Source organism: Dermacentor silvarum, chromosome 6 (genome assembly GCF_013339745.2).
Source record: "Dermacentor silvarum isolate Dsil-2018 chromosome 6, BIME_Dsil_1.4, whole genome shotgun sequence".
NCBI classification, from domain to species: Eukaryota; Metazoa; Arthropoda; class Arachnida; order Ixodida; family Ixodidae; genus Dermacentor; species Dermacentor silvarum.
This window is the reverse complement of record NC_051159.1, coordinates 110,995,759-111,012,995: the sequence shown is the minus strand read 5'-3', so window position 1 is coordinate 111,012,995 and position 17,237 is coordinate 110,995,759. Positions and strand designations below refer to the sequence as shown.

General features: G+C 41.7%; 1 protein-coding gene across 5 annotated transcripts in view; it reads left to right on the top strand.

The window, feature by feature from the left end:
* The window catches only part of LOC119455847 (transcription factor CP2-like protein 1), a 148,685-nt gene that overhangs the window by 75,567 nt on the left and 55,881 nt on the right, over nt 1–17,237 (top strand). For 3 of the 5 annotated variants that reach the window (XM_037717357.2, XM_049669361.1, XM_037717355.2), the window contains exons 1-5: nt 4,906–5,277; nt 6,065–6,116; nt 8,695–8,846; nt 13,897–13,998; nt 15,882–16,043. In XM_037717357.2, the coding sequence (XP_037573285.1) occupies nt 8,731–8,846; nt 13,897–13,998; nt 15,882–16,043 (380 nt within the window). In that variant the 5' untranslated portion in view covers nt 4,906–5,277; nt 6,065–6,116; nt 8,695–8,730. Of the gene's footprint in view, nt 1–4,905; nt 5,278–6,064; nt 6,117–8,694; nt 8,847–13,896; nt 13,999–15,881; nt 16,044–17,237 lie in introns of those variants that run through there. The other 2 variants (XM_049669360.1, XM_049669359.1) reach the window with 2 other exon arrangements.

Here is a 17,237-nt window from a genome sequence, read left to right as displayed (position 1 = left end):
CGGATCTTCAGTGCTTATGCTCCGATGTGGGTTGCACATTAATCGGCTACTACGTGATCTCCATAGGTGAGCCACGCACTTGCACCGGTTACCAGATGAAGCTGGGCCAACAATCAAACAGCCTTCTTGAAATAAGCAAACAAAAAAAAGAGGCCACGGTTGCTCAAAATAAACAATGTATATATATATATAATGCTGCTTAAAAAAACAAACGAAATGAATTTGTCTGAAAAATACGCTTAAAAACAAGTGGTTTGAGTGCAAATTGCATTGCGAAGTTTAAATTTACAAGCAGGGTTTGGGGAAATGGCTAAATCTCGCAAGAACATTGAAGAAAAGTGATCGTATCAGTAGCGCACCCAGGATCTCTGCCAGGGGGGGGGGGGGGGTAATTTTTGTGGTTGGGGGGGGGGGGGGGTTGAAGCAAGCACCTTGCATAATATGCAATTTCTTTGCTTTAGCCAGAGGAATCCAACAGCAAATAAATTGCCTAATAATTATAATAATGAGACCAAGGATGATGCCGATGTTGTTTCTTCAGCGTTTTACTCACAGTAATTTAAGCGTGAATGAATACATACAAGACAGTGATAGAGTGTTTTTGTTAATCAGGCAAATTTGACCTTAAGCCACCTCCTCAATTGTATAATGAGCATGCGAACAGAGCACTGAAGGTACACGTTGGACTGGTGGGGCTGGACGCGGGGGGGGGGTACAACACCCGAAACCGGCCCTCAGTAAAAGTGTCGTGTAGTTAGTTTTCATAAAGCATAAATTATCAATGTTACGAACACAGAGTAATCGTTTCTTAATAAGTAAACAACCCACTTGACGAGGTCACGCGTTGTCGTGGTCAACGCTGACGTCACGGGGAAATAGTGCGAGAGAGAGAGAGAGAAATAGAAGAGAGGAAAGGCAGGAGAGGTTAACCAGACGCACGTCCGGTTTGCTGCCCTGCACTGGGGGAAGGGGGTATAAGGATGAAAAGAGAGAGAGAAAAAAAATAGAGAGAGCACAGTTTCGCGCACATTTGAAAGTTCGCACGAAGTCTACACACGGTCGCCAAAACCAGCCAAACCAAACCAAGTTAAACAAAGGAAAGCAAAGTTAATTAAAGCTAGGGAAGGGCCACCAGCTTTGCTGTTTGCCCAGTCTTCGCATCACTTAGTGTGAAGCTGCCCCTAATGTTTCTTTTCTTTCTTCTTTCTTTTTTGCGCGAGGCACAGGCTATAGCCTCATGTGGAGAAAGAACCTACAAAAAGGCAGTGCACGTGCTCTAACCGGAAAACGCTTATTTGGCATGGCACATTATCGAATTGTCTTGCATTCAATTGCGCCACACTGTAAAAAAGTGTTACACCCTTAAGGATAGCGTACCATACAATGCACCCTTGACGCCCTTTTGACACCCTTCCATACAATACACCCTTCTTATCGGCAATTTTTGAAAGGATGTAACTCTGGCGAAAATGCCCAATCTGCACCTTTAGAACATTCAAGGGTGTACGAAAGGCACATTTTGCAGGTTACGTACGCCATACATGAATGTAAGAGTGTAGGGGTATCTTATTTTCGCTATGCCGACGAGGGCGTTACGGTATTTCTTCTGCCAATCTCTGTCTTGAGACGGGGGTAAATTAACAATTATATGTTGCTCACTAGCACACAATAGATACTGCAAACGTCCGCAGGTGACCGCGCATTTATGCAAGACAAACACACGCTCACCGTTCCGATCGGTTCCTTCCAGTGTTACGTATGGGCATAAATACCGATTGAGGGGCGCTTACACGAGGTCTCGAATCTGGTGCCACTTGTCATTTACCTGTGACCAACATTGAACAAACAGGTATTGTCGCTATAGCCAACGTTTCAACAAGGGAACTTATCTTTGTCATGGAAGCTTGGCAGCGTTCATGTATACGTAGCTCCCCTCCCCCCCCCCCTCCCCCTCAGTCGACGATATGCAAAAGTCTGTAAGCAGGCTTTCCCACAGAGCTAGCTTTCCATAACCAAGTTGGCTATAGTAGCGCGTGTTAAAGCTGAAAACCGCGTTTTGAAACCTTGGACGTTGCGGGGAACGGACGGTGCCAGGACTGATGTCACTGACCCGCACGTTGATACTTTAATTACGATTCTAGCCCGAGGTCCGCCATCTTGGTTGCCTCAAAGAAGGCTCGGAGAGAAGCGCGCACTTGCAGGTTTGGCATATCCAACACTATTTAGACTGGTGGTGTTGGCTCATCCTATAAGCTACACACTAGCTTAATCTCCTCCACCCCATTGAGAGTGGTGAAGTGTGAGCTACGCGTGCATAAATGCTGCCAATCAAGGAAATTAGTTGCTGTCCTGACGAAGGCAAGTTCCGCCGTCGCAACATCGCCTCCAGCGACATTCCTCGTTCAAGCACATGACTTAAACCGTCTATCTTCCTGTGAACTACTGTCTTTTGTTTGTCATCTACCGGCTGTTTGTATTCACGTTTCTTACACTTCCGCCCCAAATCAAGGTAACAACTCTTTAACGTTTATTGTGTTAGACGGTCGTTCCGCGAGTTTCCTACATGCAACCAGCTGAAAGATGAACTCTCTTCAAATATGCGTGCACGTCGAAGCAGAGGCAATGAGCGCGGGAAATCATGCAAGCTCTCCTAACGAAAAAAAGAGAAGGAGAAAGGAAAGACGGGCCGCGCGCATCGTTTAAGCGGCTTCCTTTTAGCGAGCTGCCAATGGCGACCAAAGTGGGACACCCCAAGCGCGAACGCACCGCGTGGTTGCGAAAAACCGCCTCTGCTTGGCTGCATGCATGGTGTCCCGGACTTCCTGGCGCGCGCGTCACGTGCGGATAAAGCAAAAAGGGAAAAGAAAGCACGTACAATTATGAAAACCATGACAAGCCTGACTTTCTTTTTTTTCTCCCTTTTCGACTATGGCCTCTTCGTTTCACACGTAATAACGACATTATAGGAAACTGGAGCTCAGGACGAACACTATAGTATACAGCATTTCCGCCATTCTTGAAAAAGAATGTGTGGGGACGTTCTCCGATGACAGTTGTGATAATTAAGGATTCAGAAACCCGTGCTCACACGCAAAAAATAAAAAATAAATAAAAAAAAGAAAACAGTGATTGTTCGCCTGGAGTGGGGGCGGCAGTCGCTTTACATGCCAGAACATATGAAACATGTCGTAAAGCTTTGCAACCCGTCTACTCCGCAAGATTTAACACCCTTTCAATTATCCCTCCTATTCGATAAAGGCTCTTCGAGGTGACATGCTGTACCTTGCAATAATAATGAACAAGCCATGTCTTGTTCTGCCGGTGCTCAATGACGTGCCTTTTCGAAACACTGTTTGATATGAGAGAAACAAATAAACATGTTGGCATCACCCATCATTATTACGTGACACGACGTGTACAGGAGCTTTGCGCGGTTGTTTGGTATTTGGGCAGTTTACCAAAGAACCTGTATTTGAAGATCCCCCCCCTCCCACACCTCCTTTTTCTGTAATTTCATAAATCGATTCAAACATACATGCGCTCGCGTCCGGCGCGCTTCTTATTTTTCTTGCTGAACGCTGGGCCTATAACAGATGTATATCAAACGCAAATACTAAAATGGGCACAATAACATGTCGAAATCAGTATGACAATAAATTAGAAAATAAAATACTATTTGAACACTTTTAATCTTCCCTCGTTTTATTATGATTACTACTACTACTACTACGATATCTTGGCACTGCGCTGGCAAAGCTGAAGATGAGTAGTAATTAAGGTGGGAATCCGCAGTAGTGCCAAACGTTCTACGTTTCTTTCATTTGTATTTTGTATTTGTTAACTCCCCATAATTATACTGAACCAACATGCGTCGTTTGGGGGCGCCTTCAAGCCCGCGAGCGCATTTTTTTGTGTGCAGACTGGTGGCGAAATAAACTTGATCGACTGTATGCGTGGGAACGCACGTTCCTAGCTCTGCACATGTTGTACTGAACCGACACGTGAATATTATTACTTGCAGTGCCTGAGGAGCGACACTGCTCAGCTCTCACGGTTGTTGCTATGGGCCGTCAAAGGCATGCGACCTGCTCTGTCTTAAGAATACAAATTCGCGTTTATGCTGTTGATGATCATCATTCAATGTCACAACTGCAGCTGCGCACATGCCTGAAGAAATGCATGTTTAACCCCTTGCGACAGGCTTTTCCCATGCCAGGAAGAAAAAAAGAAAAGAAAACAAGGAAACCAGGAAATAAAGCAAGCACTATTTAGCTCTAACAGCTGATGTAAGATATAATTAATTTTACGTAATGACTCGTCGACTTATTTCCTCACTAGGCCTGCTAAAGCAGGCACAAAACTTGAACGATACGAGTCAAAATTACGGGAAATATCTGCCAAAATATCCGCACAAGGTCATTGGTCGCTCCTGATATGTCGCCTCATTAGACGTGAGTGCAGAACATTGCTAACGCTTTAGGAAGAACGTTCGATCTAATTCAGTTTTACGTATAAGCGCGCTCCTAATTTTTTCTGATTTACACCAAGCCTAAGTGTTGGCGCTTGCTCTAAAACGTTTGCAGAGCAGTGTCCGATCAAGGCTCCCCATTTAGGTAAAGGTACCGCCGCATGCTACCGTTGACACGAAAGCAAAAAGGCCAACAAACACGCTGCGCCGATTTAGCAGGAAGTCGGTTGAACGGTATACCGAAACCAAAACTGGGTCGCAGAAAGGCTCAAAAATTGCGCAGCCTTGCCAACAAATTTGTGCTTGCGCATCGCTGTTCATAAAACAAACAGAACATGATTAAGTATTCTAGACGTTGTCAAAGCACCAATCAAGGGAGTTTTGACCTCGGCAACGCCTTTGCGAGATTTCACGCCGTTTCGCCTTTTGTCGGTGGCAGCGTTTCTCACGTGTAAATGCTGATATTTTTGTGTACGCTCTGGGGGTTTCATGTTGATCGCACTCAACGCGTCCTCGCCGTTGCAAATTGACCGCCATATGACCAAATCCAGTCTTCAGTGAAATTTCAACGTTGTGTGTGCGTCAAGTGGTTGTCATTTATCGTCTTGCTTTGCGTGAAAAGACTTTGCAGCAGCCATCTCTCTTTGTATTTTGTGCCATGGTGGTATCAGCTGGTGCTCTCCCGTACTCCTTGAAACGCCGTGTAGTGTGACTCGTCCAACTTTTGCTGCACCATTCGAATATCTCCGGTTGCAAGTAACGCCCGTGCGTGCTGAACGTTCACCAGTTTCACCGATGAAGCGGAGAAGGTGAGCAGCTCGGCTTCACAGTGTCCTTGTCGCAACTGTTAGCTGAAGTATGGTAACAGTCTGGCTTGAAACAGAAAGTCTGCTTGTGTATTGACGCTTTCTTTCAACCGTGACTTCAATGCTTAGATTGTACGATTGTGATTCTTGTCGGGAGCCTGTGTCCTGTCTTATGTTTTGTTGCAGAATGAAGCGCGAAATTCCCATGATTACGATCTGGTTGAGTATTCAGAATCCCTTATCTAGTGTTCGTCTTTCAGTCTTACTGATCGAGAATGTAGAAGACGTACGTTCATCAAAACGTAGGCAAGTGGTATGAAAGTCTTATCTTAAAAAAGCGTTACTGATTTATCTTTACTTAGCTAGGTTCTAACGATAACTTACGTACGAGCTCAATGTTGAAACAATGTTCGCAATCACGCATGTAGTTCGCTCTTGATGCAGTGAATGTAAAGCATACGAACATTGCGATTACACGTGCGTGGAGGCCCGCAATTTTAATATTGTCGGGATCATACAATACCGCAGACATACTGCCATTTACGAGCATCAGTGCTTTTTGAGAACTGCTGCACGTCCATGCTCAAGAACATTTCGATCCTGCAATGTTCGGTGGCACTACATGCGTCGATTAGTATCGAAAAGGTTTATGCAAGTTGCCTTCAGTGATAACTAATGTCTACCATGTGGCAGGGTATAAATACTTAAAGCTTAAAATACTTTGCCCCTGTTAGTTCTCCCCTTTTTTACACCAAATTTTTGTTCTGTCCGTGCAACTTTATTTTTGCAGGTGATACGAGATCGCTGCTGTCGAGAGCGATTAGGAGACAGCTGTAATTTGTGTAAGTTTCTTGTGTTTTCACCAATTCATTGCTTCCAGCATATTGCCTGTTTAACATTCTAAGGACAGCTTGCATTGGTACTAATATGCCAGTTGGCTTGCACACTGGCTAAGCGCAGTAGTGCAAGGCTTTCTGTTTATTACTGTGTGCTTGTCAGCATGACTTGGAACAATTGTCTTACTCTAAGGTCAAGTTTTACACTTGTGAACTTGGATATACTACTTGTTTTTCACTCCACATGTAGGTAACAAGATGTCAGAGTTTATGTTACAACTAGTTCAAGTTGTGTATCTTTCCGCTATATAGTGAACTATTTCTATAAAAAGACAGCTCGAGCTCCAGTGGTGTGAAATCTTTTAGAGCTTGTTGCTAAAGTAAGACATAAAAGTAGCTACAAAATTTTGCTGCAAAGCCGCTAAAATTGTCACTAAGACTGTCTAGTTAATTTTAAATAATGTAGGCATTTAGGAACACTATAATATAACCTAATGTGGAATAACTCATCTACCAAAACGTTTCACGTTTGTCTAGTGTTCGTGCACATGAGGAATAAGCTAAATTTACCAGCAGTGTGTGGACGGCTTTTACTTCGCTAATAAATTTTATAACAGATGATGACTGCTTAAATTCTGCCTTTGTCTTCAGATTGTAAGGTTACAAATGCAGCGTGACTCAAAAGATTGCGAGTAACCTGATTTTTCTAACAGGACGAGGCACTTGGTCCTCATTATTCTTACATATTTTCTAGTTCTACTTGCTCATGAAAGGAGAACTAAATTCTGTGATACAGACTTGGTTGCATCTGGTTAACACAGCGATGACAATTATGTAACCTTTATACAGGTCAAATACTACGCTTCTGCCCCTTGATCTTTCTGAAAACACCATGAAGTATTGACTGGTTCGAAAGCCATTAGAAATGGAAGCAGTGCGTTCAGATTTGCGTGGACAAGCCTAGCCGCTCCAATATTTATGCCTTTCTACAGTCGGTCTACAGGTCTTATTATTCACTTCTTGCGTTCAGTATCTCACCATAACATTTATTCCAATAGGTCTTAATAAATTATTTAGTGGTACACTTGCAAGCGTCCACCTCTGGAACTTGTTTAGTAACTGCAGAACCCACAGCGTTAAGACACATTCAAATCAGTTTTGCAATGAATAAAAAATAAATAAAAAAAGAGCATCTATTTTGTGAGCACAATGCGAAGCTTGTGATAAGTGCTGTGAAGCACAAGCACAGTGAAGACCACAATCATAGAGCCCATGTGTTGTACTGCCAATTTCGACTGCTTATATGTAGTTTTTGAATAATGAAGTGCATTCCAGAAGGCCTTTCTTGAAGTAAATTTCGTAACTTCAAGGTTTGCTAAAATGTCGCCAATAGTACTGTCATGTTTAAATGGGTAATCGCTCGCTAAATAGAAAAATTTGTTGCTAACCAGATAAGAAAGTCGCTAAATCTAGCAACAAAATTGCTATGATGGTAACACGGTTGAGCTCTCACGATACAAGCAAACCATCATGACGGGTGTTTTGAAGGCATGAATGATGCTACATGAAAGCCCAAATTTTTCCAAATTGGTATGTTTTGTCTCTCCTTCAAGTTATCTGCAAACAGTCTTTTTAATTAGTGCTGGCTATAAGAGTACTTATGTTTAATGCCTTTTGCTTTTGCCAAAGTGTCTTAAGTTTTTAAAAAAACAAGTGCATGCACAGATCATTGTACAAGAGTTGAGCGTGCATTGTGTGAAAAAATTTTCAGGATGTCGGAAATTTTGCATGACGCGTTATGCCTTGCTTGTAAGCTCTGTTTTGCCTAATAGGCCTTTTAATAATTCACAAGCTTGCTTTGCCACACTGTGCATTTGCCCAACTAATGTCAGTGCTTGTCAGTGTTCAAATGAAAGGGAAGAAGTGAACTGTGCATGCTGGCCTTGGCTGTCTTGCATATGATTTTATTATAGGAGCAACATCTACATTTTTCATTTTATGAGCCCCACATACTGTACACGTATGCACTAATTAAAAAAATTATTACACTGCCATTAGATTGGCATGCTGTTTTGCAGAAAAGCTAGCTTTACAATTATGGAATATGGCCTATTATAGATTATTTCATTTAACTTGTAGCTGTCGTGTTTCATGGGACACTACTGTGAAGAACTTTCTCTGTCCTGGTCTTTTTTTAAAGAACCAGGTTGGAAGAAGTGATCCAAAGTCACCTCTCTTTGCCTTTTCCTCAACACATTTCTGAACGTGAGATGAGAGCGTCACGAGAGCGAAGCTAGGCAAGGAAAAATGGAGGCTCAGGAAACACTGAGACGTGCCTGGGCACAGACATCTCCTGGCTTGCTCAGAGAAACCGGGTTCGCTGTGCTAGTGAAAAATTGCATGCGAGCCCGGTTCGCTCTGTGAAATGTTCTCTGAGCGAGGCATTCACTAAGAGAAGTACTGCTAAAGAGTTCCTCTATTTATCTCTTTGGTGTTATATGGTTTTGGGTCACGTGTGGCAAATAAGCATGTTGTTTCACCATGTGCAGCTACAGGTTCACACTGTGGGTCAAACCTTATGCAGGCACCGCCTTGAAGTGCGCGTGCTGCGGGCCTTGGAATGACCTCCGTGAGCCACTGGCAGATCGATGACATTGATGATGCTTTGGCTGCGGACTTCGATGGCAGCCTCTCTGGCCTGGGCATGGAGCTTGGCACCGCATCGTTCAACATGAGGTAGGCTTTCACCCTTGCTGCAAGCAAGCCTTTGTTTCTGTCTCTTTATGAAGAAGCACGCTCACAGATTTTTGTATTTTGTTGGTCACTGCATTGCTACTAATAAAGACCAAGAACAAGACCTCTAGATAAAATTTTGTTCCCTTGCATGACCCTTCTATAGAGAAAACAGGGTTTAAAAAGTGGACTGAAAATGGCTGTATTATGTTGCTTCTGTTTGTAAACATTTTTTGTCCACTAACACGGCTTCTTTTCCGAATGAACCTTTCTTAAAATCACAATACACTGTGTTGTTTTTTTCTAAGACCACTGTAGATGGTCTGCCCATGAAAAATTGATGATGTAAGAACTTGAGGTTTTAAGAGTTGATGCCATTACCTTGCTCTGTGTCTTGCAGATGTTATTCAAAATTGGCGAGGAAATGCCGCATGTTGTACGTTGTAGAATAAAACACTCAGTTGTTGTCTTAAAGAAGCATGCTGTCTGAAGGGGATAGAAATTGGCTGTTTAAACGTAAGAACTTGTTATGAAACTTTCTTGTTTACTGAATTCATCACCAATGGAAATACAGAAAAGGAGACATCAGTGTTTTGGATGCTTAAACCAAAAGTGAAGATGAGAAGGGAAGCAACATGGTGGTGCAGTGTTGGAAAGCAGGATTTCTAAATGAAGCAATGCTAAAGACAACTGATGACATTGTTCATTTTTTCCCCCTTACAAAATGAAGAATTCCTTCAACATTTTGTTGTAAGCTTCTTCCGTGAGCCTGAAGCGATTTGCACATGCTGCAATGAAGAGCTAAGTGCCGTATAGACTAGTGTAAGGGGCCACACTTTTTTTTTTTTTCACAATTTTGATGAGTGTGGCCATTACACGGGACTCAACCTTTTTCTTCTAAATGGTGCCAGCTGAGCATGTATTTGGGCAAACCCCGGATATGGATGCGCCATTGCATCAGAGGTCAATGCGCAGCTCTCGCCGTTTAGTAGAGGCACACGGAAGTATGCAGTGCGTGAAAATTCGTCGATGCGCTAGAGCAGCATCAGCGCACCGAACGTGATTACTTCTCCGTTGAAATTTTTGTTTCCAAATTTTGGGCTGCCAAGTTGGGGGTGCAGCCCTTACATGAGTCTATACAGTAGTGTCGTCATTTTTTGTTGAAATTTATGCTAGAACAATAGTAAAAATACTTTAGAATCTGGGAAGTACTTTTCTATGACTCCACTCACGATCTGCCATGAAAAAGGCCAATGAGAAGTAATATCAGATATAGTAAGCTGTTTTTTTTTTTTTTTTAGTATCATAAGAGTCTATTAAAAAGATGGCAGTGCTGAGAGCTAGAACATTTAAGTGTTGTGAAGCGTTTAAGTGTGTCGGCTCATTCACGTCTATACAGTAACCTGCTTATTAATTAAATTACAAAATTAATATACACAATAATGTGTGCTGAAAACGTTGGGTAGACACTTTATGCTAACGGCAGCATTGGCTATGAATGGCAGACACTGCAGTTTTGTCATTTATTTTGCAAAGCTTCTGCTAAAACAACATTCAAAGTTCTCTAGAATCTGTGTTTGTATAGATTCATTGGATATCTGCAAATAATTCACTATTTGCTAAAAGAAATCTTGCTGCTAAACCAATGCTCCTAAAATTCACTGCATTTAGTGGAAAATCTGTTCAACTGGCAACATTGAGGTTAGGAGCACTCATGCCTCCTTTTGGCGTTAGGAATACCCTTCTCCTGCTTATTAACCTCTAGGTGCTACATTGCTTTCATAGTACATTTTCGACATTCCCAAGTCTACATGAGCTGAATAATGAGCTCTGCTGATGGCCTACAATGCTTGCTCGATTGTCGCTACTAAAATTATTTCTAGCAAGTTCTTTATAGTTTTTCAGTGTGGCCAACTGTGAAAAACAACCACGAGCATGCACATGTTCAGCTTATCTATATGGGGGGAAAGTTGACTAGCATTAGTGTAGGCAAGCTCAGTTCCTGCACTCTAGCAGCAGTAAAAAGCATGTGAACAAACCCTGCTCATCTGCAGTTAGTAAATTCTTAATATTGGGATCCTCCAATAAATGTCTTACAGTGAAAAGACAGTTATGACAAAGTTGAAAATTTTTGTGTGCTTGGTTGCCTATTGCCTGCTGTCAGAACTTTAGAATTCAGTGGAGTTTGTATCTCTGGTGAAAGTATTCCTTTCAGGTACCAATATTTTCTGACCATTTAAAATTTATTTTCAGTACATTTGTTGCATCTTAAGAATCATGAAAAGGAGGAGCTGTGAAACGACTTCATTATTTTAAATTCTTCAGTGAGTTTTGTCATGTTTACAAAATGTGGACTGTATGTAAGAACTCTCTACAGAAACACCAGATATTAGAACGTAAGCTATTTCATGTTGGCATACTTGGAAAGAACCAATCCAGCCACTTGAAAAATATGCCTGATGTTTAATTTAACATTGTTTAATTTAATGGCATGCTGACACCGTAAGCAAACATGCAGCCGTCTGCCTTCCAACTTATTTTATTAAAGCACTTTACACATATTATTGAAACTGGCAGCTCATTTCAAATTAGAAGTGTTTCAAGATGTATGCGATAGGTTTTAAGTACCATTATATTGATCAGCACTTTTGCCTTTGATGCACTATCTTGGCATGCACAATTGTCTGCTCAGCGCCTGAAGGAGATATGCTTCAGCCAATTACCTTTCTTGATTGTCTGCCTTGTTCCGCTGCTTCACATTGCTTAGATAGTATGGTAGCATCAGTCTTGTCATTTTAGAAGAGCCATCGAATTGTTCATATTGGAACTACTAGTGGTACCCATGTTTGTCCATGGGTTTTTCAGAAGCCTTCCAGAACGCATCCTCTCAAGCTTTGTGTGGCTTGTTCGTGATATTGGTGCAGTGAAAAAATAAAGTCATTCGGATCTGAAACCAAGACAATCCCTGTCCGAATATACCTTTTCAAGTTCCCCTGTATTATTGCATGTGTGTGTGTGTTACTGCATTGAGCTAATTTAATTGGGGAGTTTTATGTGCCGAAACCATGATCTGATTATGAGGTACACCATAAGGGGGAATTTAGATTAACTTTTACCACATGGGTTTCTTTAACCTGCATTAAAAGGGGGTCCGGGATATTGTTATTGACTCTAGACACATGAACATTTAAGGAAATATTCAACCTTGTGTGCTGATTACAACTATGCAGTTATTTTTTTCCAAGTCAATCCAAAAAAACAAGTTGCAATTATTTATATGTTATAAATTTGGGGTGTGACTTGCAATAAATGTACTGCACCAAGAGAGCTAAAATTAAGCGGGTTTCTGTCTGAATGTTCAAAGAGTGAAAGTGTGCATATTAATGTTTATATCTGTATTTTAGCTGAAGGTATAAAATTCTAGATTGCAACTTTGCAAATGTGAATTTTTATTAGGAATTTCTACAAGATTTCAAAATGTTGCAGTGTCCTAAAACACTATATCATGACGTTTGTGCAGTCTCTGACTCTGTAGCATTCAGACAAAAAAAGAAACCAAGAGGATTGAATGAGCAGCAGTGACACAGTGCTGCTCCCAAAATTTTAGACTTAGAAACATCATTTTTTGAAAAATATTCCAAAAATTACTAAGAGTGCAAAAATGGCATTTTATGCTACCAGACCAGGTAGTTTTCTTCAGAAGTAGCATTGAAGGCTCGTTTTGGCAGGAAAGCAAGCTGCAAAGATGCTCTTCAAGATGGCCTGGCAATGATAGACTGTTTTGGAATGGTGAATGACTCAAAATGGGTCATGTCAGTCCTTTCATGGGCAAAACTGAACGTTTCATTGCACGATTACAGTGTTTTTTTCCTCAACAACGTGTCATTTTGGGGTAGTTTTTTGCCAACAGGTCTGCCCTGGTATGAGCATTAGAAAAATAAAAGAGTTTTTGCATTTTGCCCCCTATCAATATGTCGCAGCCGGGTCTGGAATTGAATGTGTGACCTTGAGCTCAGCAGCGTGTCGCCATAGCTACTAAGCTACTGCGGCAGCTGCGCACTGAGCTCTTGTCGGTAGCCACGCTTACCGATCTCAGATTTTGAGCATGCAGTTGCATGAGTGCTGCAGTTGCAGGACAGTTTGTTGTTGCTGTGCGACTGGGGTGTCTCCTTTCGGTGCTTGTGTGATTGATAAGAGAACAAGTTTAATAGAATGCAAAGCAGTGCAGAGCAGGAGCAGTGCAATTGTGGGAAGGTCCTCTTCTATCTACATTTGTACATTGTAACTGACCGCTGTGCACCTTCTTTACATTATGATTGTGCGTCAGCATGCCGCTTTAGTGGTCAAGCATTTCTTATGTTGCAAAGCTTTGCAATGACATCAATACTTCCAGGCCTAATCTTGAAGCAAACACGCATGCATCCATGCATATACACATGTATGTGTCTGCATACATACACAATGTATACTGAGAAATTGTTTCATAAATAGTTGAGTTATCTTTATGAGCAGAAGTCAAGGTTTCCAGTGTTCTTGGGTTGCTGCTTGTGGCAGATGCAAGTGTCTTGTTCTTTGCTGTTACTAAAATAATTGTGGCAAGAAGTGTACAGTACAAATGATGGGTTAGAGGGAACACCTGATTGGTATTGAAGCCAATGTAAACTTAACTTTTCAACTACTTCATTGCAGAGTAAGAGAATGACATGATACATTGAGCAGAAATATATTAAAGAAAATGTAGTCTGCAGGGGTGTCATGGCCAAATCAGATCAGTAATTAGTTCTAGACTTGTAATTAGAAGTTCTCAGCTACTACAAACCACACTTTAGACCTTTCTTTCTGTTTGTTTTTTCTTCTTCCATTCACTGTCCCAAAACTTATTCCATGCAAGGTGCTGGCACGGTGAAATTATAGTCACTCAGCAGCACTTCCTAATTTATGGGGCCAAAAAAAAAAAAATATTGCTGTGGCATATGCTGCAGCTTGGTACGCCTGGCTGTGATTCCGTGCACTTAAATAACTCTGTACCACTGTATGATTGGTCGTTTTGCAGCGATGCCTTGCTGGCTCTGCCTAGCCTCGCATCAGTAAAACAAGAGATGCCCCGGGAGAATGGCTATGCCCTGGCCGATGCCCTTAGGCAAGGTCCTGCAAGGTGAGAGTGACAGGTTTTTTTCTGTTAATGTAGCAATTTTACAGTGATAACAAGGAAATGGTTATCAGCAGCCACATGTCTTGCGCCTTTGATTTTTACTCCTGATTGATGTGCCTAGTGTAGATTTATGCTGTCGTAATTTATCTAATTTTGACCAGGGTTTGTCCCCCTCTTTTGAAACCATACATGTTCTGTTTGCGGTGTGCCTCCACTACAGTAATGTCCTCTGTGTGAATGTAGTATCATGAATAAATAAATGATAAATGTTACATAGCCAAATTTTGTGGCATCTCTATTATCATGTTGATTGTCATGTTTCCTTGGCAAGAAAAAAGTCATTAACACCCAGCATTCGGTTCTGGGTGCACTGTAATCCTTGTTTGAGCTATCTGAGACAAAACTGAGCAATTCAACAGACTTGCAAGAAGAATTCCTGCTATTATATTTTTCTTGTGTGCATGTAATTGTTACGTACGAGCATGTGCTGAGAGAGTAGAACAGTCGGTTTATAGCCGTGAAATCCTCAGACTTTTCGACAATGGCAAGTTCTGTCCTTCTAGTGTTGTTATCATAGACAGGCTAATCTACCTACCGCATTAATCTGGCGTTCATGGTGTTTATGGCTTGGGCAAAACTACAGCTGTACAGTTGCATGACGGATGCTGTCTGTGCAGCCTTGTTGATAGAGTGCGTGTTTAAAACTGGGGGCCAAGTACAAACGCGGTGAGGCATTCGAGGTTTCTTATGGGTTTGTTCGAATATAATTTTAAAAATATTCTATGCAATGAACTTACATTCCTTTTTCCAGTTTTTGATTTCAGGCATTGCTCATCCTGTTTGATCAGCAAAATGTGAGGCATGTACTGCGAGAAAGGAATAAAGAAACACCATTTATTCAACATAGTTATGTTAGCTTGGATAAGAATTACACACTGGGTATTTCTGCAAAGACTGCCAAAAATGTTTAAAGATTACCTGTGCCAGATAGCACAATTCTAGTCCTTGAGCTGGATTACTGAAAGAGACAGACACTGCTTGCAAGAGGAATTGAAATGCATAACTAGCTAATTCCTAAAAATTACTGATTCATTTCTTAGCTAGTTATCTTAAGGCACTTATTGCAATTTAGAAATTGTACCAGGGAAGATCGCAAGGCAGATCCACTTGGAACGAAGTCTCAGGAGGACACCAGTTCTGAGATCTTAATTCCTGAACATTGCGAAGATATACATTGCCATTCCAGTTGTTTTCATGCTTGAATGCGTAAAATGGCATTTTATTAAAAAAGTAAGGGGGACGACAGTGTAATTTACCACAAGTTTAGTGGCACATATCATGAAAATTGTGTCACCCACTAAATTCTTTCCAAGTGGATATGCCTTGCAGTCTCACTGGCTACATTTTCTAAATTTCAATACGTGTCGTGAGGTGATTAGTTAGAAATTGAATTTTTGTTAATATAGTCAATTATGCATTTTGATTTCTCATGCAAATAATGCTATTTATTATTTATTTTATGCATACTATGGACACAAGGCTCATGCAGGGAGGGTAAAAATAAACAAAGGAAAACAATGAACAAAACATGCAAACACAAGAAGTATGAAAGTGTAATACAATTGTCACAAAACCAAGCAATTCCAGTCATCAACGGTGTGCAGAAAAAAAGAAGTATATAAATATCCGCCTCTTTGAGTAATCCAGCAGGATTAAAATTGTGCTCTCTGCCAGAGGTGATCCTTAAAATTTTTGGCAGTCTTCACAGAAATACCCAGTATAGAAGGAAGGAACAACAGTGCTATCAATAGTACACTGTAGACCTTGAGAATTGTGTTACCAGACTAGCCGGTATGCACTGACCAGCCACTCGGTGCTTCTCTTAGCGACTGTGGCAGCAACAGCTTGGGACACTCCTCGGAGGCTCGGTCAGGGGTCCATGGCAAAAAGAACCGGCTGCCCCTGAGCACCGATGAAGATGTCACCGGCGCCATCAAGCGCTTCTGTGTCAGCACCTCCAGGGAACCTGCCGAGGACACCAGTCCAAGGTGTGTGCTCGGTGCCTGTTCCAGCCTCTGTTATACGTCTTGTTTCATTTTTTCAAATGCTCGTACCAGCTCACATCTGCTACAGTGGCTCAGTGAGGTGATCATTTAGGTGTGCCGAGCACCACCGAAAGGAACACTAAGAGAAAATATTAAGCCGAGTTAGATTGATAGATTATTCATCTGGAAGTCTCATCGTTTACTGTATCTGACTTTGTTGTGTAGGAAATGGCCACCAAAAGTCCCGCTCCTCAATTTGTATTGCCCATGCCAAAGCAGACGAGTTGACATAATCCCCGCGTAACTGCCCTCTCTGCCGCTCTCTGTGAATTGCTCAGTGCCGACATTACACAAGAGGTACCATAGTCCAAAATAAGTGTCGAGTGTCACCACTCTGATTTTTCATTTTCGTCATTTCCTTGTTTGCAAAAGCTCTGTTCTCACTACGACTGCCAAATTCATTATTGCAAAGGCTGTCTGGCATTTGTCAGTAAGCTTAAATTCAAGTCAAAGGGCACCACTATCTTGCGAAGTGGAAATGTGGTACCAGTTGTCCTTACGTTGAACTTGGGAGCACACTATGTAAACTTGAGATTCAGAGAGTAGAGAACAAAAATGAAGATGTTAGGATATAGCTCTGCTAAAGGAGTTTTGCCACATTGCTCCTGATGCTGCCCATTCAGTAAAGTAAATGTGGTAGATCTGCACATAATACCTGCCACTGCAGCCCTGTGGCTGTGGCATTCTCCTGCTGAACACAAGGTTGTGGGTTAAATGTGGTAGATCTGCACATAATACCTGCCACTGCAGCCCTGTGGCTGTGGCATTCTCCTGCTGAACACAAGGTTGTGGGTTCAATTCCCAGCTGTGGCGGTCAGATTTCGATGGCGACAACACATAGAAATGGTTAAAACATATAAAATGGACCCTCCTAATCCACTGTGCAGTTTCAAGACATTAAACACCACACTTTAAGATCTTCACATAAAATAGGTATTGCAGCTTAGATGTCAAAATTGAATGGAAAGAAAGAAGCTGTCAGCAATTTTTTTGCAATGCAATATCTACAATGTATGGAGTTTCTACAAAAGCATTTTAAAAACACTAGTGCTTGCTTTCGGGACAATACACTGCCCCTTTTCTTGTGTGTGTTTGGTCTAGATTATTCACCACATGTAAAAGCTCACAAGTTGACTC